General features: G+C 50.9%; 2 protein-coding genes and 1 long non-coding RNA gene across 9 annotated transcripts in view; 1 reads left to right on the top strand and 2 right to left on the bottom strand.

Annotated features, from left to right (window-relative positions):
- Window positions 1–316: 316 nt before the first annotated feature.
- On the bottom strand, window positions 317–10,966 carry PLPP2 (phospholipid phosphatase 2). The gene is made up of 6 exons (XM_056822100.1): window positions 10,730–10,966; window positions 6,703–6,854; window positions 5,633–5,910; window positions 4,937–4,994; window positions 4,643–4,819; window positions 317–4,531 (listed from the first exon to the last, which is right to left on the bottom strand). Exons 1-6 carry the CDS (start codon window positions 10,779–10,781, stop codon window positions 4,388–4,390), a joined length of 861 nt encoding a protein of 286 aa, XP_056678078.1. The 5' UTR covers window positions 10,782–10,966; the 3' UTR covers window positions 317–4,387.
- On the top strand, window positions 9,476–13,489 carry LOC130458248 (uncharacterized). Its single transcript, XR_008917356.1, has 2 exons — window positions 9,476–9,831; window positions 11,648–13,489. It is a non-coding gene; the product is annotated as an uncharacterized LOC130458248 (long non-coding RNA).
- Window positions 13,490–13,937: 448 nt separating this feature from the next.
- Window positions 13,938–23,284, bottom strand: part of MIER2 (MIER family member 2) — a 56,125-nt gene continuing 46,778 nt past the window's right edge. For 3 of the 7 annotated variants that reach the window (XM_056822093.1, XM_056822092.1, XM_056822099.1), the window contains 4 exons: window positions 17,347–17,501; window positions 16,990–17,126; window positions 15,872–16,310; window positions 13,938–15,587 (listed from right to left, as the gene is read on the bottom strand). In XM_056822093.1, coding sequence (XP_056678071.1) covers window positions 15,566–15,587; window positions 15,872–16,310; window positions 16,990–17,126; window positions 17,347–17,501 — 753 coding nt within the window. In that variant the 3' untranslated portion in view covers window positions 13,938–15,565. The remainder of the gene's footprint in view (window positions 15,588–15,871; window positions 16,311–16,989; window positions 17,127–17,346; window positions 17,502–23,284) is intronic. The other 4 variants (XM_056822098.1, XM_056822095.1, XM_056822096.1 and 1 more) reach the window with 2 other exon arrangements.

The following is a 23,284-nucleotide window of genomic DNA, read 5'->3' as shown; positions in this document are numbered from 1 at the left end:
CTCCAGGCTTGGTTCAACCCTGCCCGGCACGGCCCAGAGTCCCGAGGATGGAAATCTGGGCTTTTGCTGCCCCCTCCTGGCTCTCTTGCCTCTTTCTCTAAGAAGGACCACCCATGGCCTGATGGGCGAATCCTAGACCAGGGCTGAGACATCATAGCCTGGAGCTGGCCTCAGTCTCAGCCTCTCTTCCCTGGGGGGGTGCTTTCCTTCCACCCTCCCCTCTCTCTAGCCCTTCGACAAGCATTTAGCCACCTACTACATGGCAGGGAGCGTCTCACTGCCCAGATCTCAAAGGAAAAAAAATAAAACGAAGCTGTTCTGGTCATCAAAAGAACTTGTATTCAACAGAGGGAGACCCAGACATATCAAAGCAGGTTCCAAACAGCTGATTTATGACTTTCATTCTGTCCTCACAACCACCCCGGGGAGAGGTAGGTGTGACTATTATCTCCACTTTACAGATAGAGAAACTGAGGCAGAAGTCGGGTCATTGCCTCATTCCTATAGCTAGTGCCAGTAACTGGAGTTGAACTCAAATCTTCTTGACTACATGTCCAGCATGCTATCCACTGTGCCTTATTTTATACATAAAATATAAAAGGAAATTTTGGATGGGGAAGGGGAAGCATTAGCTAATGGAGGGAACAGGAAAGCTCTCAAAAAGGTCAAGTATAGCCTCTGACTGGTCCCTGATGATGGGGCTCTCCTTGGTCAAGTCATTCAAACTTCAGCCCTCCAGGAAACTCCCAAGAAGGCGAGCCCTGCATGGGTAGGGACATGCCCTGAGAAGCACAGGTCCCAGCAGATTCTGAAGGAAGTGAGCTCATTCTTTCTGGGGCTAGGTGGCAGCCTGTGTCGGCATGAAGGTCTGCCATGGAATTTGAAAGGTAGAAGGGGCCTCGGCAGTGATCTAGTCTTATCTAGATCCTGGGAAGGAGCCTCATCTTCTATCATTCCACTCTGGAAAGGTTTCCTGAAACTCAGCCTCAGTTTGACCTTTTTGCAGGCTCCAGGCCAAAAAGAATAAATCTAATCTCTTGCTGAGGACAGACCTTCAATCCCCGAAGCAAGCAAGCTAGTTAGCTAGCATGGCCACCGTCTGCTCTCCAGCTTTGTAAACCTCTTTGGGTGCTTCAGATTGATTCTTCTCATGTGGCACAGACTCAAGGCAGGCCCTTTACCATTCTGGACCCTATTCAGCTCATCTGTATTTTTAAACTGTAATTTAAAAGTGAACTTGGTCCTCCAGACGTGCTCTAAGGCAGAGTATTACCCCTCTTACCCCTTCTCAATGTAGCCCAGGATGGAAAAAAGGTTTCTTTTACCATCTTCTCCCTCTGCTGATTTATTCCATTTGTGAGACACTCTAGCCTCCTAGGTTTCTTCAGGCCTTTTGTCTATGACTCTCCCTATCCCAGAATTGGGAAATCCATTTTTTGAACCCAACTGTAATACATTACACTCACCCCTAATGAATTTCATTGGATTTGCTTTGGACCCAATGCCCTCAAGATCTTTTTGCATCTTGTCACCTGATGGATTACTATCCTTCCCAGCTTTGTTTTGGGGAAGTCTGACAAGCAGGCCATCAAGGCTATTAACTACCATTGATAAAGATGTTGAATGGCACAGGGCCACAGATGTACCCATTGGGCACTCAACTGGGCACCTCTTGCCACAGTGACATGAAATCATGACAGCCAGTTTTGGCCCTAATTGTGTGACCACCTAGTCCACATTTCTCCTTATCCTCCAGAAAAAGCATGTCAGGGACTTTCTCAAATTCTGCCAAAACCTAGGTTAATCATTTCTATAGAATCTCCTCAATGACCAACTTGTTCAAAAAAAGAAAATGAAGCAATTTTGGCATGAGCTAAAGCCTTGTTGGCTCAGATAATCACAAACCATCTCTAATGTACATTCTAGAATTTCCCTGGGAATCATTCAAGACCCCTGGCCTACGTTTGGAGGTTCCATTCTCCCTTTTCTAAACTAGAACATTTATACTTCTCTTGTTGGCTGTAATTGTCCAAATAGTGTAGACAGTGGCTCGACAACCTATTCTTGCCATTTTGTTCAGTGGCAGAGGATGTCATTCAACTTGGGTTAGGTGAGAAGGGTTGTGAATCATATTGGCAATAGTAGGAAGGCCAAATTGGCTGGACATATCGGAGATGGGAGCACTTCCCTCCCTGAAACTCAACCTCTCAGTCTAGAGGGGTGAGATGAGCCATTCCCTTGCTCTTAGATTAGGACAGCAACTCTGATCTTTCCTTTAGGCTCTAATCTCTGCCACTTCAGAGGCATTTTTAAGAGATGGAGCAGGGAAACTGGCAGCCCAAGTTCTAGGACTGGCGATGCTGAGTGACCCTAGGCCAACAACTTCCCTTCTCTGATGTCTCCCTCCTGGCTGTGAAATACTAGAATCCTGGTCTTTGGTGCCAGCTTGTCTCTTTGGCATTGTTCCCTGTAGCTGCCCAAATATCCTTAAATGACCCACTGGAGGCTCAAGCCCAGCCAGTTCCAGCCCCAACTGTCCAGGACAATCAGAGCTATTTTCTAGCTCCTCTGGGCACCTGATAGAGGCTAATGCATGATAACAGAACTGTTACCCTACCAGAAACAACTGTGCCACTTACCAGGGACCTTCTGGAGACAGCATCAAAGCTTCGGGAACAATTCAGATGGGAATGCTTTCAGGCTGGATTTAAAAGTCTAGAGGGGAAGTGGATCTTTTGATTCTGGCTCTCAAGAGCAGACCCTCTCCTTCCTGATCATAGTTTGCACCTTTGGGCTTGCACAAGGTTGTATGTTCTCCTTACAACAACTCTGGTAGTTGGGTGCCCTTATGATCTCCCTGCTACAGATGAGGAAATCAAGGCAGATGGGGACAAAATGCCTTGCCCAAGGTCACACAGCTAGTAAGCTTTTGGACTCCTGGTTTACCTGGCTTTTCTTTTTGCTTTGCCCCATTCCTCTTCTCAAGAGCACGGGAGGCACACATGTAAGACTCCCTTGTAAGAGAGTCACTTCCGAAAGTGATCATTACAGAATCCCAGAGGAAACAGGCCAGAGAGGGCGCCTGCTTAAGGCGAGCCAGCAGAGCTGGGACCCACAATGCTTACTGCAAATGTCCGGGTCTTTTTTGGGGGGCCTCATAGACCTGAGAGATTAGGGGGAAACAAACTAAAGAATGGAGCAGGACATTCTCCAGGCTAGAGGAGTCTCTAGGACGTCAGGAGGGGTTTTCCACTACCTCTCTCCAGAGGCAGGGAGACCCCTCCAAATCACCAAGCTCTAAAGGCTATTTCTGGCCTCGATTCCTAGTCGGATGGGGAAGGGGGCCAGCAAGCAAACACTGTTCCCTTCCCCAGCCCTTTGCCATGCCCAGACAGGTGTGTCCAGCTCCAGACCTAGGGCCCGGGGTCAGGGAAGCCTTAAGAGAAGGCCTAGGAGGAGGGGAGCTCCCCTGTCAGGTTAGAGAAGGTGCCCTGGGCTAGGATTTGGGGAGACTAGGAGTTCCTGTTCTTTATCCAATGCAGTGACTCTCTAGGTGACTTCGGAGCAGTTCTGCCTCTTCCTGGGCCTCAGTTTCCCAATTATAAAACAAAGGGGTCATCGGCCTCTGAGATCCAGGTCACACATCCCCCACCCTCTGTTTGGATGTTGTCCTCTACCCTTCCAGACTGGGTAAGAATTTCAGTGCCCCACAGGAGGCTGAGCTAGAAGTGGTGGACGGCAGATACTCTTCCTGGTAGTCCTCTTGGGTGGAATCACAGGGTTCAAGTGGACAGAGGGCACTCGGAGGCCAAGGGTTTCATTCTCTTGGGGGGGGGGCTCTTTGGGCTTTGGGAAGAGCCAGACCCCTCTCCAGTTTCTGGGAAACTCTTGAATCCAGAAGCTCTAGAAAAAGTGAGGGGCGATGGGATGGGGCTGGAACGAGAAGATGGGGGCCTTCCTTCCTCCTTCCCCAAGTTTCAGAGGACAGCCCAGGACTGAGGAAGGGAACCAGCCCCTCTTTTCCCTCTTCCCCCCTACAGTTGTTCTCATTCAAGAAAAACTCACCTATGTTACACTACAACACAGCAAAGATACAGACTCCAGCCTGGCCCTCACCCTAGCAAACAGGGAAGGCTGCTGGATTTCTACAGCTGGGATCCCCCGGCCCAGCCTCCCGCCTCTCCTCCAGGCTTTTCATTTAGCTCCTCCGTCCCCAAGGAGGCACAGGGGACAAGACCCCCCCCCCAAGCGCAGTTCGCTAGAGTGGCTCGCACCCCCCCCCCAAACAGCAGGACCATGCTGGGAGGCAGGAAGGAAAGAGGCTACGGAGGTCCAGGCAGGGGATCCCTGCTCTGGCCTGGGGTGGGGGAGGGGTGGGGGAGACCACTCAGGAGGGGCCGGCGTAAGTGAAGTGATTCCGGTCCCCCTCGGTGAGGGTCAAGGCCAGGGCCAGGTTGGGCTTCCGTTCCAACTCCTCGTTTGGGCTGGGCTGAGGGGGGCGAACCTTGAAGAAGTCTGAGACGTAGCGAACCTGAAAGGGGGACAGGCCGGAGAGGGGAGCAGATGAGCAAAGAGCGGATGAACACTTTGAGGGCGTACCGTAGGGGAAGCTGGAAAAGCAAAGGGTGTTGGGGTGCCTCACCGTGAGCCCGGCCACGAGGGCTCCCTGGAGGAGACCGGTCAGCACGTCGCTCCAGTGGTGCTTGTAGTCGGCCACACGCGTGTAGCCCACGTAGAGGGCAAAGGCCACCAGGAAGAACTGGACTGTGGGCCTCAGGAGCCTTGCCCACCGCCAGCACAGGCGGGCCTGGACATACAGCTGCGAGGAGACGGGAGCACTCAGGGGGCTGGGCACAGGGCCCCTCCTCTGTCTCCCCTCCCTTCCTTCCCCATCCTTGTCCTGCCGCCCAAGCAGGGGCCCAAGGCGCTCACTTACCGCCAGGAAGACCATGCAGTACATGCCGAAGGAGGAGTGGCCCGAATAGAAGGACAGCCTAGGGCAGGAGGAGAACCAAGTCCTGGAGGGCCACCAGGCTCCCCAGCCCGAAACGGAGCCACCCAGCACCCCTCACAGAGAGCTGCCACAAGGATCCTTAGAAGCCTTAGATCCTTAGTCAGAGCTGGGAGAGACCTTAGAACAGAGAATGTCAGAGCTGGGAGGGTCCTTAGAACAGAGAAGGTCAGAGCTGGGAGGGTCCTTAGAACAGAGAATGTCAGAGCTGGGAGGGAGCTTAGAATAGAGAATGTCAGAGCTGGGAGAGAGCTTAGAACAGAGAATGTCAGAGCTGGGAGGGTCCTTAGAACAGAGGATGTCAGAGCTGGGAGGGAGCTTAGAACAGAGAATGTCAGAGCTGGGAGAGAGCTTAGAACAGAGAATGTCAGAGGTGAAAGAGTCCTTAGAACAGAGAATGTCAGAGCTGGGAGGGAGCTTAGAACAGAGAATGTCAGAGCTGGGAGGGAGCTTAGAACAGAGAATGTCAGGACGAGGAGGGCTGCTGGAGCCCTGAATGTCAGCGCTGAGAGGTGCTGTAGAACAGTGCCATCCCTCCTTCCTGAGGGGAGTGGAGTCTTGGGGAAGGACATGGATCTCCTGGGGCAGAATGTCCTGTGGGCTCTGGCCCCCTCAGCTTACCTGGACTCAGTGATATTCCTTGGGCTTCCTCGGCACACAAACTCGGGCTGAACGTAGACGGAGCAGTTGACCCGAGTCCAGTCGGGGTCACAGACATCGAGGAAGTTGGGCCGAAGGCGGCCGATCATGTACTTGGCGAGGTCAGTCAAGGACTGGCTCACGCTTGCCCCAAAGAGGAAGGTGCCCAGGACCTTGTACAGGGCAGCCACATAGTTGTTGAAGTCTGAGCGGGAGTAGAGGCGCTCGGTGTAGACCAGGTAGGCCTCTCCAGTCGAGACCTGCCGAGTGGAAGCTGGTGAGGGACGGAGATGGCTTGGGCCAGGGCTGGCCAAGGGTCATAAATGAGGAGCGGCTCTGCTTCTCAGGGACGTGGCAGCGTAGTGGACCTGACACTGGACTGAGTGGGGAGGGCCGAGTTCCAATTCAGCTTGCTATGCTGCCTCCCACTTAGATTTCTGGCTCTCTTCTGGGCATACCCAGTGCTTAGTCGTATCTAGCACATAGCAGGTGCTTAATCGATGTTGACTGACCAACGCTGAGCACGTGACTTAAGTCTAGGCCTCAGTTTCCTCATCTGTAAAATGAGGAACTTGGCTTCAATGGCCCGAGGTCCCTTCAAGGTCTACATCTGGAATCCTCACATGAGGTCATCGGCGGGGCGGACCCACAGGACGGACACACCGTCTACTGAACTCAGGCCAGCGGCTCTTCTTCGATCTGTCGTCTATGGCTTCAGAGACTTATCTGAAGGGGTTAATAGGACTCCTGGGTCAGAGGACTCATCAGCGAACCTCTAAATCCACCTATCATGATGCGTCTCCATCTCTGTGGTCTCCATCCATTTTATGGACAAGGAAACGGAGGTCCACAGGACGGAAAGGACGTGCCTTCAAGAATCAGTTAGGAGGGGGGCCAGGCCTCCCGCCCCCTACCCCGAGCCTGTAAGCTGGGCCTCTTCTGCCAAGCAGCCCTGGGGACCTTCCCAGCCCTCCCCGGTGTTCCTGCCTTAGGCCTCCCCCTCCCATTCAGGGAAGGCGATGGGGGGTGGGGGGTGGGCAGAGCCTCCTTACGATGATGACGCTGACAGTGATGGTGATGCCCGCCAGGAGGCCGTGGGTGATGGTATCGGGGCGGTATGGGTATCGGATGGTGTCATCGTTGCAATAGAAGCCCCTCTTGTACGGAGAATTCACCAGGGACAGGATGGCAAAGGGCAGAGCAGCTTAGAACAAAGAACAGAGAAACATCACCATTGCAAGAAGCCTTATCAGAGCTGGGGGTCCTTATAGGGCAGGATATCAGAGCTGGGAACCTTAGAACATGGTGTCAGGCTCAGAGGACCCTCAGAACAGGGAGTATCAGAGCTGGGAGGGTCCTTAGAACAGAGCATGTCAGAGCTGGGAGGGAGCTTAGAACAGAGCATGTCAGAGCTGGGAGGGAGCTTAGAACAGGGAATGTCAGAGCTGGGAGAGACCTTAGAACAGGGAATGTCAGAGCTGGGAGGGAGCTTAGAACAGAGAATGTCAGAGCTGGGAGGGAGCTTAGAACAGAGAATGTCAGAGCTGGGAGGGAGCTTAGAACAGAGAATGTCAGAGCTGGGAGGGAGCTTAGAACAGAGAATGTCAGAGCTGGGAGAGACCTTAGAACAGAGAATGTCAGAGCTGGGAGGGAGCTTAGAACAGAGAATGTCAGAGCTGGGAGGGAGCTTAGAACAGAGAATGTCAGAGCTGGGAGGGAGCTTAGAACAGAGAATGTCAGAGCTGGGAGGGAGCTTAGAACAGAGAATGTCAGAGCTGGGAGAGACCTTAGAACAGAGAATGTCAGAGCTGGGAGGGAGCTTAGAACAGAGAATGTCAGAGCTGGAAGGGAGCTTAGAACAGAGAATGTCAGGGCTGGGAGGGAGCTTAGAACAGAGAATGTCAGAGCTGGGAGGGACCTTAGAACAGAGAATGTCAGAGCTGGGAGGGAGCTTAGAACAGAGAATGTCAGAGCTGGGAGAGAGCTTAGAACAGAGAATGTCAGAGCTGGGAGGGAGCTTAGAACAGAGAATGTCAGAGCTGGGAGGGAGCTTAGAACAGAGAATGTCAGAGCTGGGAGGGAGCTTAGAACAGAGAATGTCAGAGCTGGGAGGGAGCTTAGAACAGAGAATGTCAGAGCTGGGAGGGAGCTTAGAACAGAGAATGTCAGAGCTGGGAGGGAGCTTAGAACAGAGAATGTCAGAGCTGGGAGAGACCTTAGAACAGAGAATGTCAGAGCTGGGAGGGAGCTTAGAACAGAGAATGTCAGAGCTGGGAGGGAGCTTAGAACAGAGAATGTCAGAGCTGGGAGGGAGCTTAGAACAGAGAATGTCAGAGCTGGGAGGGAGCTTAGAACAGAGAATGTCAGAGCTGGGAGAGACCTTAGAACAGAGAATGTCAGAGCTGGGAGGGAGCTTAGAACAGAGAATGTCAGAGCTGGAAGGGAGCTTAGAACAGAGAATGTCAGGGCTGGGAGGGAGCTTAGAACAGAGAATGTCAGAGCTGGGAGAGACCTTAGAACAGAGAATGTCAGAGCTGGGAGGGAGCTTAGAACAGAGAATGTCAGAGCTGGGAGAGAGCTTAGAACAGAGAATGTCAGAGCTGGGAGGGAGCTTAGAACAGAGAATGTCAGAGCTGGGAGGGAGCTTAGAACAGAGAATGTCAGAGCTGGGAGGGAGCTTAGAACAGAGAATGTCAGAGCTGGGAGGGAGCTTAGAACAGAGAATGTCAGAGCTGGGAGGGAGCTTAGAACAGAGAATGTCAGAGCTGGGAGGACCTTAGAGCAGAGGATGTCAGAGCTGGGAGGACCTTAGAGCAGAGGATGTCAGAGCTGGGAGTGAGGAGGTGGGGAAAGGAAGCCTCAGGGGCTGCTGGGCTCCAGCCAGCAGTGAAAGGCAGGCCTCAGCCCAGGCGTCTCTCCCCAGAAGCTCCCTTCCTACCCTTTGCCCTCAGCAGTCCAGGTGGAACATTCCTGTCGGGTTTCAGGTGCGGGCCAGGGCAGGGCCTGCTGCACCCGCCTCAGCCTCACCGGGCCCAGGCCCAGGACTTCCCTTTCCTTAGGGGTCATAGGTAAAGAGCTGCTGCTCTCCCCTTCACGGACAAGGGATCTTGGGGGAGGCTGCCCGGGCCGGGGTAAGGGAAGGTAGGTGCCCGGGTCACCATTTCTCTCCAGAGCCCAGTTTTCTCCTCTTTAAAAATCTGGGTCTGGTTGTCACCTTCTCCGTGGAGCAGGGACCTTCAGAGAAGGAAAAGACTTCATGGATCGTTTAGATTTATAAACAAAATCGTTACCTTCCGTCTTACTATCTTCTCTAAGACAGAAGTGCGGTAAGCGTTAGGAACCTGGGGTTAAGTGACTTGCCCAGGGTCACTCAGCGAAGAAGAGTCAGAGGCCAGATACGCCCGGGGCCCTCCCGGTTCTCTCCAGGGTGTTACCAAGCTGCTCTGGACCATTCAGACTACTATAACTTCCCTTCGCACCCCGCTTCTCTCCATTTTACAGAAAGGAAGACTGAGTCTCAGAGAAGGGTGGAATCAGCAGAAGTGCCGGGACTAAAATGCCAACCAGCGGCCAGGCCTGGGAAGCCCTTTGTCACCTACCCCTCCCCTCCCCGGAAAAGAAAGCCCGACTGTGCCCCCTCCCCCCCGGGAAGGAGCTACAGAGTCGGGTGTATTAACTCGCCGCCCGGGCGGCCTCCATTACAGAGGGATTAGGGATTAGCTCCAGCCGGCCCAGGTCGGTAGGCTTCCCCTCCCCCAGGCCACCTTAAAGGGCTACCTTTAGCTGGGGCTCGCACAGCTCCCAGGCCATTGTCTGTCAGCCCCACAGTAAACACTCGTCCTTTGTCTGGGCCCTGGGGGAGGGGATGGGGGGCCCTCGGGCTGTCAGCACCCCCCTCCCCCTTCCGGGAAAACCAACCAGTCAGACTGGTTTGGGCTAGGCAGAGGCTAGGGTCCCGGCTCGGACGGCCCCTCCTTCCCCAAGCCGCGCGGAGCTCCGGTTACCCCGGAGCCGTCCCTGAGCCCCACAGCCTCCATCTCCCATCCTGGGGCTCCCCAGAAGTGCATTTCCTGCAGCGGCCAGGACCAGGAGGCTCCGCGCCGGCCGCGCTCCGTCCCGCGGGCAGGTGGCTGGAGGACATGGGCGCCGCGGAGCCCCGGCTAGGACCAGGGGAGCCCCGGGTAGGTCGAAGCGCCTCGGGGACCGCGGGAGAGTCCCTCCGCGTCTCCACGCTCCGGGTTCCGTGTCCGGAGGGCGGAGTGGCTGGCCCGAGGACCTCCATTTTAGCGCGGACACTCTCCGTTTGGTAGTCTTCCGAGGCGGCCGTGGGGTCGGCTCAGAGGAAGTCCCCAAAGTAATCCTCCAAATGGGAGTCGCTCCGTGTCCAGGGGAGGGGAGGCACCCCAGAGAGCCGGCTCCCAAGTATCATTCATTCAGCAAGTTCGACTTCCACCCCGCCGGATCCCGGCCCTCCCGGGTTCAGCCCTCAGCTCTCCCTCCTTCCAGACACTGGGCAGACTCCGGCCAAGGCTCCCAGCCCGCGATGATTCACTGCCCCGGGCAGAAACGAGAGGAAGGGGGGCTGGCACAACCCACCCTGGCTGGAAGAGGAGCCAGCTTCCTCCCCTGCCCGGGGAACTCCCCGTTAGAGGTCGGGGTTTAGTCATGGAACTCTAGGCTGGAAGAGCGCTAGACACAACTCTTTCTTTTTACAGATGGGGAAACTGAGGCTCGGAGAGGAGAGGGGGTTACGGCTCAGGCCAAGGTCATGGAGCTAGTCAGAGGCAAAGCGGGGGGTTTCTCCCGTTTTCTCCAGAGGTCGTCCCCTCCACTCCCGCCCTACAAGGGGTCTTCTTCATAGGGGAATCCTTCCTCAGTTCCCTGGGGAGGGGGGCGTTGCCCAGGTCTGGGCCCTTGGGGCACCTCCTTTGGTGCGGAAGTCCAAGCAGGAAGGCCATTTCTCCCACTCCCCACAGGTGGCGGGGTCCTCCCCAGCTGCCCAGAGGAGCGGGGCACAATCGATCGGGGGTGGGGGTGGGGTCCGAGAATCGGAGGAAGGCGCTGCACCGCGCGGCTTACCGACCACAAGGCACACCACGTCGAGCACCACGAACACCTTGTTCCTCTCCATGCCCGGCCCCGGACGGCTGCCTCCGAGCGCTGCCCCGGGACGCCGACACGGACAGGGACGGGGGCTCCGGGGCCGGAGGGGGACAGAGGGAGGGACGGAGGCCGGCCAGGCTGGGCCAAGGGGAGGGGAGGGGAAGGGAAGGGAACAGGGTCACATGGCGGAGGATCTGGGGCGGGCGCCCAAGAGGCGGGGAGCAGGCGGGGAGGCTGGACTCTGGCCCTGTCCCGCCCCTGGAGGGAGAAGCCAGGGGAGGAGGAGGAAGAAAAGAGCAGGTTCCTGGGGAACCAACGTTAGTAGTGGAAGGGCCCCCGGGAGGTCCGCCCCGTCCAGTTATCGCCCATCAAACAAGAAGACACTGTTTGCCAAGGGCATGGCACGGTGCCCGGCGCATGGTAGGCGCCATGTAAATGTTTATTCCCCTCATTTTGTAGATGGGGAAACTGACACCCAGAGGGCTGCTGGGAGGCGGGGGAGTTAGTGGCAAAGCCGAGTCTCCGGAAAAAACGCAAGGCGTTTACGCCGCTGCCTCCCAAGTCATTTTGGCCAATTTACCGGGCAAGCCCCCTTTTCGCCTCACTCCCCGCCTCTGTAAGTTGAGGGGGTTGCATTCTATCAGCCGAAGTTCCTTCCAAGTCGGTCCTCATTCCTCGACCCCTCAAATGTGTCCCGTAATCCCCTTTTGTTCAGGTGGAGAAAGGGGAGGAATTCTGGAATCTAGGAATACGTTTCGACTCCTCTTTCAAAGGAATCAGGCGCTGGGGTGGGCCTGGACCCGGGAAGGTCCAGGTTCTAACCCTGCCTCGACACTCACTAGCTGTGACCTTGCTCAGATCACTTGGGTTTATGTTTCCCTCACTGTAAAACAGGGATACCAGCAGCTTCCTGTTTTCAGGCCTCCTCTCTGCAGTTCATTCTGAAAGGCTCCGTTCTGGAATCACCTCCATAAAGCCTTCTTTAAGCCGTCTTCCACTCCGACCCCTACCCAGGTTCCCTGCAGAGTCCTCTTCCTTCCCCAATTTTCTGGGAGAGTGCCCAGCCCTTTATCGGGGACACACAGTACCTGCAAAGTTTCAGGGGAACATGCCGTATGGCCTCTTGTAGGCTCCACAGCAAGGATTTCTTTGCTGATTTCTAGGTGGCCAGAATCTAGCACAATACTTGGCAAGGTCTAAGGTCTTAAGTTCCATCTACTTCTGCCCTTTGGTTCTGGATCTCTAGAGCCTGAGGCGGGGCAGGACAATAATAGAACTGGATGAGAGCAACCCATCTCCCAAACCAAAGGACATCAATCAGCCTGGTAGATTTCATCCCATGACCCTTGCAGGTGTGGAAGGCCCAGAAGAGACCGAGAATGGATGTCTCTCGTACAGCCTCAGAAATGGCTTAGTCCAACACCAGTTGGGAACGAGGCAGGTGTGGCGAGGGGACTGAGAACCAGATTTGTTGACACATCGTTGGCATTTCCAACACAAGACTCTTGTCACTCCAGGAACTGATGGGGAGGCAATACCAGCCAGAGGATCTGGATTCAAATCCTGGCTGGTGACGGTAGCTGTTTCCCCATCTCTCTTTGCCTCAAATTGTTCATGTTAAACAATGGATTTGGACTAGATTGGGCATCAGGATGGGCAGGTGCGAGAACCATGTTTCCAAGAATTGTGTCCTCTCATAGCAATTCTAGGCTGCACTATCACCTTAATTTCCACTACACAGTCTTCGGGTGACAACACCCCTTTTCCAAGGATTTGCCTAAGTGGTCTATCTTACTGGTAACCACATGCTCTTGGAAGCTGTCCCAGTAACTAAGGGAAATGACAGCCTTTGGATAGAAGCTTGTTTTTCCAGCCTGGGAAGGGCAGGGTCATGGATTCTGAGGGGGAACCTCTATAGAAGAGGGAAGACCCAAACTCAGCAAGGAAAACATACTTCTTTCAAGAAGGGACTTTTCCTCCAGAATAGCAGCAGCACATAGTCATGACAAGCTATTTCTTTCCTCATTCATGGCAGGGACAGTGGTGCTGGGAATATGATTAGAGGAGTAATATAATCTTTCAACCTGTATGCCCCAAGGCTTGACACATCCTTGCAGATCAAGGAAGGGAATTTGTCACACTTAGAAGGCAATGAAATGAAAGACCAGCTTAGTTTTCACTAGACTGATGGGGTCAGTCCAACAGGAGTCTCCTAAAACCTGGGGGAAGTGAGAGGTGGTCCCTGGACAAATTTTACCCATCTCCAGGGATCCCCATGAGGCCTATACTCAATACTGCATTTAAGAAAACCGGTTATATAACCGAAAAATTCCTGAAAAAGTTTGTGTGAACCAAACAATTTCAAATGTCCACAAGGACAAGTAGTCTGAAAGGTGTGGGGAGTGCCCCAAAATACCCATACCCCTTTGAATCAGTTTTCACTGGTAGCCAACAAGAGTCCAAGAAGGTAATGGCTTCCCGGAGTCAATGCTGGTTTCCAGCTCTGGCTAGCCTCCCTCCCCTTACTCATTTCATTTAGCTCGTGCAGTAGTAGCTGGCAGAAAGGTACTCTGGAACTCCTGCTCCTCCAAAAACCCTGGAACCACTGAAATGCTAAGCTGCAAAGGCCTTCCTACCCTGTGCTGGGGCCTAAGACTATCCCCAAACTGTCCCAGTTCTTTACTGTTCCCGGCAAGTACAAACTATCAGCTGGAAATAAATGTTTGCTCAGTTGGACCTGTTCTTAGCCATATCCATTGCTTCCGGACCCTTTTCTAATAATTTTCCTAGGACTAACTGCAAAAAGGTTTAGTAGTAGCTACTTATTTCTACAGGTGGCAAAGGATTACTAGAGAAAAAAAAAACACCTCTTCTAGGCCAGATTACAAATGACATCTCTTGTGATTCTTTCCAAAACGGGGCAGGAACTAGTTATCCATCCACCCCTCCCAAAACATCAAAGACCAAACTATTTGAGGAAGACAAGTCTAAGGCTTGCTAGGACTCAACCCTGGACTACCTTGAGTCAGGGAACCCAAGTACTGAGCTCACAGGCTCTCAGTAATGCCCAAAGGTATGTGGTCAGTGGTTGCCCAAGAGGACCTTTGCTCTGTTTAGACATGGCCTGTCACCGCTTTGGTACGGCAGCATGGCTTCTCAATTTCCCTTATGACAAGGACACAGATTTGACTTCAAATCAAATTTAATAAATAACGGCGAGGGCTATTGAAGGCAGTTTTCACTTCACAGTGTGGTCCTTGGGGGAGGGTTTGAGTCTGGCCCTCAGGAACAGCTCAAGGGAGAAAAACAAATGTGCTTCATGACATATGGACCTTAGGGGGGCAGAAGAAGCCATGGCCCCTGCCTAACCTTCAGGAGCCCACTGATTTGTAAACAACAGAAATATAAATAAATGGGGAAAGAGGGATAGAAGAAGAGAAAAAAAGAACAAGGCCCTCCAGCCATTCTGCAGAAAACAAAATCAAGGCTTGGAGGAAACATGGGCATGGATAAGTGCCCTCTCTATATTGCCAGGGGGAGGAGGTCACTTGCCTCCTTCCCAAGAGCCTGCAGCGATTCTGAAATCGAGCTGTGGCTGCAGCTTGCTTTATGCAAGCCAAGAGGCTGGACACTCCCATAGGGTCCCCAGCCCTGTTGCTCAGCCCTGCAGGGGAGGGCAAGAAGAGGGTTTAAAGCCAGCCAGCCACCCCTCCCTTCCTCCCTCCATTTCACATGGAGTGGAGAACTGGAATCTCTGGGCCTGCTGGGCACTCTAGAGCAGAGGAGGCAGTGGGCTTGGGAGGTGAGGTCATTTTTGACCAGGGCCAGTGGCCACTGTGACACATGGGTGTGGGAGGCGCAGGGAGTGAATGTAAAGTGCTGCTTGACCTGAAGTGGAGGGGAGCTGACAGGAGTCACTAAGGGCCCAAACACAGTCAAGAGGTATATGGCTCCAAGTCCGGCCCTGCCCCCCCCTTGCCCCCCACATTATTTGGCACCATGAGCAGCAGCTGGCCATCCTGCTGTCCTCTCTCCACATGCCCCTAGGGAGGTCCTTCTCCAGAAGGGAGTCTTCCCCTTTGCCCAAGCCTTGATGCTGACAAAGTCAGGAGCTGCCATCAGGCTGGGGGAGATTGCTGGTGGAAGGGGCTGGGCCAGGTCCCACTCACCCCCAAAGGCCGCCTTCCACCCCCATTGGGGGGAGTGACTTTGACCTTTTCCAAAGGTCCTGGGGGTCCCTCTTCCGGGCCAGGCTGGCAGTCTCAGCAGACCACTCCCAGAGGGCTCATCCTTACAGTGGTGGCGCTGTCCAAGAGGCCATCTTGTCCGCTGCCAGCAACGGAAGTCCAGGGCGGGGGCTGGGAGGCCTGGGTCCTCCTTCCCACCCCCAACAGGCTGCTCTCTAGCGCCCACTCTACTCTGCCCTGGGAGTTGCTACCAGGCCTCAAGTTGAGCTGAGGGGCTGGGGACCCTGCCAAGCACTGTTTCAGGGAACCTTCTCTGTCCCAACCCTGGTGTGTGGCTGTGTGGCTGTGTCTGGGGACGGGAAAGGTCAGTCATTGAGGGCCCAGCAGGCCCAGAGTTCCTCGTCCCCCCTTAATTCCACCTTCCAAAATGGAGGAGCTAACCAAGGCCTGGGAGGAGCAGGATGGAAGTGGGGGTGGGAGGGCTCTGACAGAGGCAATAGCAGGACAGGCCTGGCACGGGCAGAATGGGGAAGAGAAGTTGTTGGCCAGAGCCCTACAGTCTGAAAACAGTGACGCGTTAACAGAGAGGAGTCTTGGTGCACACACCTGCCCCCAGATGAACAAATCAACAGGTCATCACGTTACAGCTGTCAGAAGAAAAGAGAAAGAGGATTATTTTCATTCCAGCAGGAACCACCCCTGTTTGCCAGCGTGTCCTCCCACTAGTGCCAGGGTCACAAGAGACTCTGCAGTCTCCTAGCCCCCCACATCCTGAATGGCAGGTCAGGTGGAGTTCTAGGGCACCCTCTGACCTGCCTGCTTTTTGTCCCACACCTCCCAGGGACCAGGCAACCAGAGAATAGGTTTGACTGGGAGGAGGCTGGGGAAGGAGAGAAATCTGTTTGGGGGACTTGGAACGGGGGATGCTTACTGTGACAAGGGCTCAGGGTGCAGCACAGGGGCTGGGCAGGCAGGGTGGGCAGCCAGGAAAGGATTTACATCCCCAATGCCAAGAAGTCCAAAATCTGTGACTGACAGGGCCACTTGGGCAGGGGCCACAGCTTCCTCTGGGTCTCTGTCCAAATCCACATGGCTGGAGATGAGAGGCAGCTCCTCTCCAGGGAGTGCTGCAGGCAAAGCCAAGTCCACTGCCAGTCGCCCAGCAGGGGCTGGACCCAGCTCTGCCTTGTCAACTTCTGGCAGTGGATAGAAGCCTACATGAGCTGGGGTAAGGGAACGCTGGGGCAGAGGAATGCCCGAGGGCTCCTCAGCTGGGTCCAAGGAGCAGTTGGCCTCTGAGGGTGTGCTGCATTGACCAGACTCACTCAGGCTGCCCAAGCTGCAGGCTGTACTCTCCACACTGAGGGGTTCTGGGGGGAAGGGAGGGGAAGACACAGGGATTGGGTAAATAGGAGACAGTTCCACATGTACACACCCCTCAGGTCCCCCTGGCACCCTTCCTTCCCTAAGACTTACAGTCCCAATACTGAGGCACTGATTTCTTTTTGAACACTTTTGAATGATGGGGAATTCACTACCTCACAAGGCAGCCCATGCAATTTTCTGTCTCTCACTGGCACATTTCTTGAGAAGCAGCCATTGTAGAGAGGAAAGAGCCCAGTGTCATAAGTCGGATAACCTACATTCTAAGTCCAGCTCTGCCTTGGCAGAGCCCAGCTTGGCCTTGGGCAGGAGATAGCCTTTTCAAATGTACCCACAGTAAGGCAGGATGGGAAGAGGAGAAAGAAGAGTGTAAGTCGACAGAATTAGGCAGTAGAGCTGCAATGGATTGGTAGAGAAGGAGAGGCAAAAACAGCAGGAAGCTGCTCCCTGCCTTTCCCCAGCCTTGGCTTGGCCTGGTCTCCTCAGAGGTCTGCCCTACTTCTGGGGTATGATGCAGGGCCTGAGGTCAGGCTCACTCCCATACTACCTCAGGGCACTTTAATCAGTGTTGCTAGTAAGCAGCAGAACCAGGTCTTCTGTCTCCAAGTATAGAGTTCCTTCCATTCCACCGTATCTCTACCCCCCCCCCCCCTTAGGGGGAGCTACCTGTGCTCTCCATCGCTAGGTGGTCCTGGGGAAAGGCCGAATCTAGGCAGTGGGTGGCAGAAGGGACGGGTGGGGAGCTCCGTGATCGACCAGAGCCTTCTACCTCACCACTGTCCAAGTCGTTGTCGGCAAAGTCCCTGCAGAGGAGAGAGGGCACCATGAGGGCACAGGCTAGGACCTCCCCAAAAGCTAGTCAGGCAGCTTCTTTCTCATCCCTTCTCCCAAAGAGCTCCTCCCAGGGAATGGAAGTGGGGGACCCCGGGAAGCTCCCCTCTGGCCTAGCAAAGGGGTCACAGTTAGGGAAATTCCAACCAGGAGCCCAGCACCAGTGGTTCCCTGGGGCCTTCATGACATTACTGATGGTACTGTGAGAAGCTTTTCACGCACGTGGCTCCGGGCTGGACGTACTTCTTCCGGCCGAAGCGGGTCTGCTGAGTGAAGTAGTCGTATCGATCAGACTTCTTCCACATATAGTAGTATTCCACACACTCACCCACTGACCGTGTGCGCACCTGGGGTGAAACCACAGAATCTAAGAGTTGGAAGACCCTACTAGTCCAACCCACATCTCACCAAGCAATCTTTGTCACATTGCTCAAGTGATCATCCAATCTCTGTTTGAAAAACTTCTGTTAGGAGGCCCTCACCAGCTCCCAAAATAGAGCATTGATTTTACTCTGGGACAGCTAGAATTGTTAGGAAATATCTTCTCACCACACCTAAATGAACGTACCTCTGTGATTTCCTCACTGATAGCAATACTTCCCTAGCAAGGGATAGGAGAACAAGTCTCATCTCTCTTCTACCTGACAACTTTTTTAAAACTAAAAAAAAAAAAAAAATCTTATCTTGTTAGAATTGATACTAAGTAGCTGTTCCAAGGCCAAGTAACAGTAAAGATTAGGCAACTGGGGTAACTAGGGACTACAACTTACCCAGGGTCACACGGCTAGGAAGTGTCTGAGGCCAGAATTGAACCCAGGATGTCCCATCTCCAAGCCTGGCTCTCTATCCACTGTGCCACCTAGTTGCTCCCTGAACCCTTCAAATACTTTGAAAAGAGTTATGATTTAAGGTTCTAAGGTGTGCCCCATCCTCTGGCCCTGACTCTTAACATTCCATGTATGTGCTTATATACACACAGACTGTATGCCTGTCTCCTCCCTATTCCAACTTAGACTCTGGACCTTGTCTGTTCCCTTAGCTGTGACCTGGACTCCACCCTTAGCTTCCTATGCTTTCATGGCACCCTTTCTGTTCTGTTTCTATATTCATCTTGTGGCCATACTTGCCATGATTACTTCATTTCTATGTCCTACTGTCATCTAGCAATAGGTGCTAATGAATCCAGCCAAGGACACAGATTTATGTTTAAGATCTGTTATCCTTCTTCCACGCCCTCCAATGAAGATGATTTTGACTTTTGTAGCTTCAAATACAACGAAGAACAATGAAAATGGAAGTATGTGTTAGGTTAATTAGCTAATTTCACAACACCTCAAAGTTTCAGTATCTACAGCCCTTAAGGGAACAAGAAGAATACTTGATCATACACAGTAATTCCTTTTTGGGAGGGGAAGGGTCAGACTTTAGAACCTTGAGGATTCTTGGAAAATTTTGTTTAAATCTAACAACTTAAAATATTCCAGGAAAAGCAACTCTGAATTACTCAAGAGAGGGATTAGGAGCAGGGGTTCTGCTCCCACTCCAGGCAGCAAAGGCAAAGAGAAAGGGCCAAAATATTAACAGCATCTTTTCTGGTAACAAGTACTAGAAACAAAGTAGGTGACCCCCCACCCCACATAACCCCCTGCCAGAGGACTGTCTAAACAAATCCTGGCATATTAATGGAAGAGAACATTATTAGGCTATGAGAAATGCAGAATATCATAAATACAAAGAAATATGGAAAGGAAATAAAATGAAGTAAAAAGAACCAGGAAAAACAATATGCAAAAGTAAACCAAGAATGAGAATAACAAAACAAAGTAGAATCCTACAAAATCAGAACCAAAGAAACATGAGGCCTCCCCTTCCCTGTCATACCCTACCTTCTACTGCACATCACAACCTTTTCAATGTTGTTTAGTTTTGCTGAACTCTTCCCCCTTGTAAAAATTCTTTATTTCATAGGATGAGAAGGCAATGACTATGAAATGATAGGTGATATAAAAACCAAAGTTGGGGGTAAGGCTGGAACCACAATCTTGAGAACCTTCCCTGCCTACTGGGGCAGGCTCCCTCTTGAAGTTCACACTCTTTTAAAAACCCTTACCTTCTGGCTGATTCTAAAGCAGAAGAGCGGCAATTGGGTTAAGTGACTTGCCCAGGGTTACAGAGCTAGGAAGTATCTTAGGGCAACCCAGGTCTTCCTCACTCCAGACCTGGCACTCTATCCACTGGGCCACCTAGCTGTCCCTTGCAGGTCACACTCTCTTAAGAGCAGCAGTTCTTAACCTGCAGTCTGTGAACTTAAAAAATTTTTTTAAATGATTTCAACATAATTAGATTCCTTTGTCATCTTATGCATTTTATATATTTAAAAACTTTTTTTTTTTTTTGAGAAAGGATCCTTGGGCTTCAGCAGACTCACTGCCAAAGGGATCTAGCCACAAAGAAGACAAAGAGTACTGAGAGGCTGGAAGATACTTGCCCAGGGTCAGGATGTGCCAAAAGGGAACACATTAACCCAGATCTTCCTGGTTTGGAGGATAGTTCTCTATCCACTCTGCATCAGCTGCCTTTCCAAAATGTAACATCAATAAAAACTTAAATTACAACTTGTTAGAACAGCAGATAAATTTTTATGAATTAAGAAACCATCACCACGACCAAACAGGATATTGCAAAGCACAAAGGCAATAAGTTCTGATCCCGTCTTTGGGAGCTCTGCTTATTTGGCCTCAGATTTCACGCCTTTAACAAGGGCTTGAAGATCTCTTCTGGTTTTATACCTAGTCACTGAAAGGCCTAGATGCTGCCATTCTATTTCTAGGGTTTCTTCCATGTCTGACTTTCTGCTTAATTGTAGATTTGGAAAGGAGTTCAGAGGCCATTGAGGGCCAACCCAACCCAACCCATACCTGACAGATGGCTTCTCCACAATGTCTCCCACAAGTGTGGATCCTATCTGTTTGAAGACAGCTAGTAATAAACAATATCTACCCAAGGCACTTTGGAACAACTGGAAGGATGTCTTCCCAGTTTTTTCCTCTGAGATTCAACTCAGCATACCCATATCTTAATCTTCCTAAGGGATATTTGATATCTCCCTCTTCCCTGATCTTTCTGTGGCATGGAGTGTGCGTGGCTCTTCCAACCTCCCCTGGGGTGCTGCCTCTCTTCAACAGCCATACTTTAATGCAGTAGACTAAATACAAAACTCCAGAGGGCTTAGTGAGGCCATCAGGATTGACACCTCTCTTTATGTCATATGCCAAATTAGGATCAAAATAGCACTTTCAGGACTTTGGAGGATCCCAACAGTGAAATAAAAAAAGGTGAAGCACTTTGTAAACCAATAGTAGCTCTTCTTATTTCCAACATATGGCTGCTCTTAATGAAACTTAAGATGAACAGGATCAGAAATTCAAATACAGGAAACTTGGACACTACCTACTCCTATTCCATCTCAGTTTTATAGATGAGGAACCTAAGGCCTAGAGAGCTGGAGGGTCTTGTCTCATAGCAATGATAAAGAATTGACATTTGAACTCAAGATCCCCAGGTTCAAGGGCAGGGGAGGTGGTGGTGAAAGATATCCTTATAATATTCCACTTGTTAAGCTGAGCTGTCCACCTGCTGGTTCCTGAATCTCTTGATTCAGCTTTCTTTTCCTAAGGTCTGCAACTTTTAGCTATTGTTAGGCCTAGTGACAAAAACATTAAAGCAAAATAGAGAGGGACCTCTCCAGCTCTGTTTATAATTCTGTGACAAATTGTAACCAAAGAGCACATGTCCCTTCTCAGTGTGCAAGGGGGACATTCAAACAGCCCCATTCTTATTCATCTATATGAGAGCAGCAATCCCCTCCCATAAAGCCTCCCTAATTTTTCAGGGAGAATCAGTTCTTTTAACCTTTCTTCTAATCCTGGCCCTCTTCATGGTTCTATTTATCAACTCAGCCTATTAATTTCCAAGGTCTACTCTCCTCTGCTTTCCTCATTCATTGTATTCTCAGGAAATCCTACTCTACTCAAAATTTCCTTTCATCCTATATTTTCCAATTATCTGCACTTCTATCTTATAGTTGAATCCTAGCTCTCTCTCAAATATAGTATATCCTTTTCTACAATTAATACTAGCTGCCTCTCTAATACCAAATTATATAACCTGGAAGCAATTACTATATTCTTTGTTCCACACTGCCACTCCCAGACAGTGTGTGTCACTACCATTTGGCAACCTTCTCCTTCGACATTCATACCTTCCATTTATACCATCCAGTGGAGAGGTTGCTGTCACATGCCTAGTTCTAGGGCAAAAGCCTCACTTTTTCTATGACTTCAGTATTTGGCTTGGGCTTCTCCATTCCTATCTTTGTGCTTGCCCTTGGTGACTTCAATATTCACACTCATAACCCTTTTCCCACCTTTGGCTTCACCATCACCTGACACTATTCCATCTCTTCTTCTTTGGTTGTAACTCTGGCCTTCTAACCCCCACCAGCCATCTTCTCTTGAATTTGTACTTTATTTTGACTGAAAGTCCTGGCCCCTCAGTCATTCCCAGTTCTTTCAGGTGATCATCTCTTTCTAGTCTCTGACCAGTTCAGCAATTCTATCCTTGAATTGCTCAATCTTGTATAACCTTTTTAATGAATCCTCAAACCCGAGTCATCTCAGCCTTTCTCAGAGAATATGAACTCTGCTCAAGGGAGTCACAAAATCATGTAAATTAAATCCAACACAAGTTCATCTTGTCTAACATCCACTGGACCAAATTTACCTCAGATTTGACTCCCTATCAGAATCCCAAAATCCATCCCTTTCTTGATTTCATATTGCTTCCTTGCAGATGACTTCCCTTTTGTCTTTTCTAAGACAGATGCTCTGAGACCCTCCCTACATACCTAAAACCTTAGTACCCTAGATACTATATTCCAGTCACTGTGCTTAAATCTCCCCATTTTCCTGCCATTTCTTCCAGCCATGGCCTGAGCTTTTTGCCCAAGATTCTAGAAAGAGGCTTTGACCCAGATTATCTCTACTTTCTCACTCTCTTTACTCATCCATTCCATATCATTTGGCAATCCTGACCTCAATCACTTCACACGAACTGTTTTCTCTTAAAGGTCACTCACCTTACTCACATACTTCAGAATGGCTAAATCCTTCATTTCTCCCTCAGTTTTCCTCCTCCAGTTCTCAGTATCTATCTCCTGTCCAGACTCCTAGCCTTCCCTTCTGGAAGGCTATTCTCTCTTGATGCTCAAACCTCATTTCCTTTGTTGGTTCAATGCTTTCCTCTCTCCCTAAGTATGAGTATTCCCTGTCCTATGTTCAAGGGCCTATTCTGTCAGTACCTAGTCTCTTTTTGCAATTTCATCTACTTCCATTCAATTTTCACCTCTATGCAGACAGACTGCTAAATGTAAAAATTTTTCCTCATATCTGACATTAACTTCAGCCCCTTTTCTCCAACTATCTGCTAACCTCCTCAAACTCAACATATTGCAAGACAAACTCATCTTCCCCTCTAAAAAAAGTTCTCCTCTTCTTTCAAATTGCTATCAACCAAGCTTAGGCATTTATCATCCTTTGCCTGGACTACTAAAATACATCCTATCAATTCTGAGATCTTGGGTTTCACCCCTTTGCCCTATTCCTCCTTCCAAATCTTTTGGCCATTCAAGCCATTTTATACAAAGCTGACAAAACAATTGTCCCAGGGCAAAGGTTGCATCTTTTCCTGTTCAAAAAGCTTGGTTGCTCCTTATTACCTATAAAACACAGACTTCTTTTCTTTTTTCTATAATCAGAGTGTTCATTAATGTGGTACAATTAAACAATTATTTTTGGGAACTTCATTATGTGCACAGATTAAACTGTATTGTTATCCCTACATTTAATTTCAAAATCTTAATTCCCGACTCCCCCTCCACCCCATTTTACTGTAAAGAAAACAAATTAGTTTAGAAAATATAACTGAAGAAAAATAATTTGAAAGGATTGACTATTATTACATTTTTGCCACACAACAGAAGGCTAAAACCACAATAACTTATAAATGAAGAATACAGTCATGATTCTGAAAATTCATTTGAGCTTTTTTCTGGCTTCATTTCTTTTTGATG

The sequence above is a fragment of the Monodelphis domestica genome, chromosome 3 (genome assembly GCF_027887165.1).
Source record: "Monodelphis domestica isolate mMonDom1 chromosome 3, mMonDom1.pri, whole genome shotgun sequence".
Taxonomy (NCBI): domain Eukaryota; kingdom Metazoa; phylum Chordata; class Mammalia; order Didelphimorphia; family Didelphidae; genus Monodelphis; species Monodelphis domestica.
This window is presented reverse-complemented; position numbering and strand designations above follow the sequence as displayed.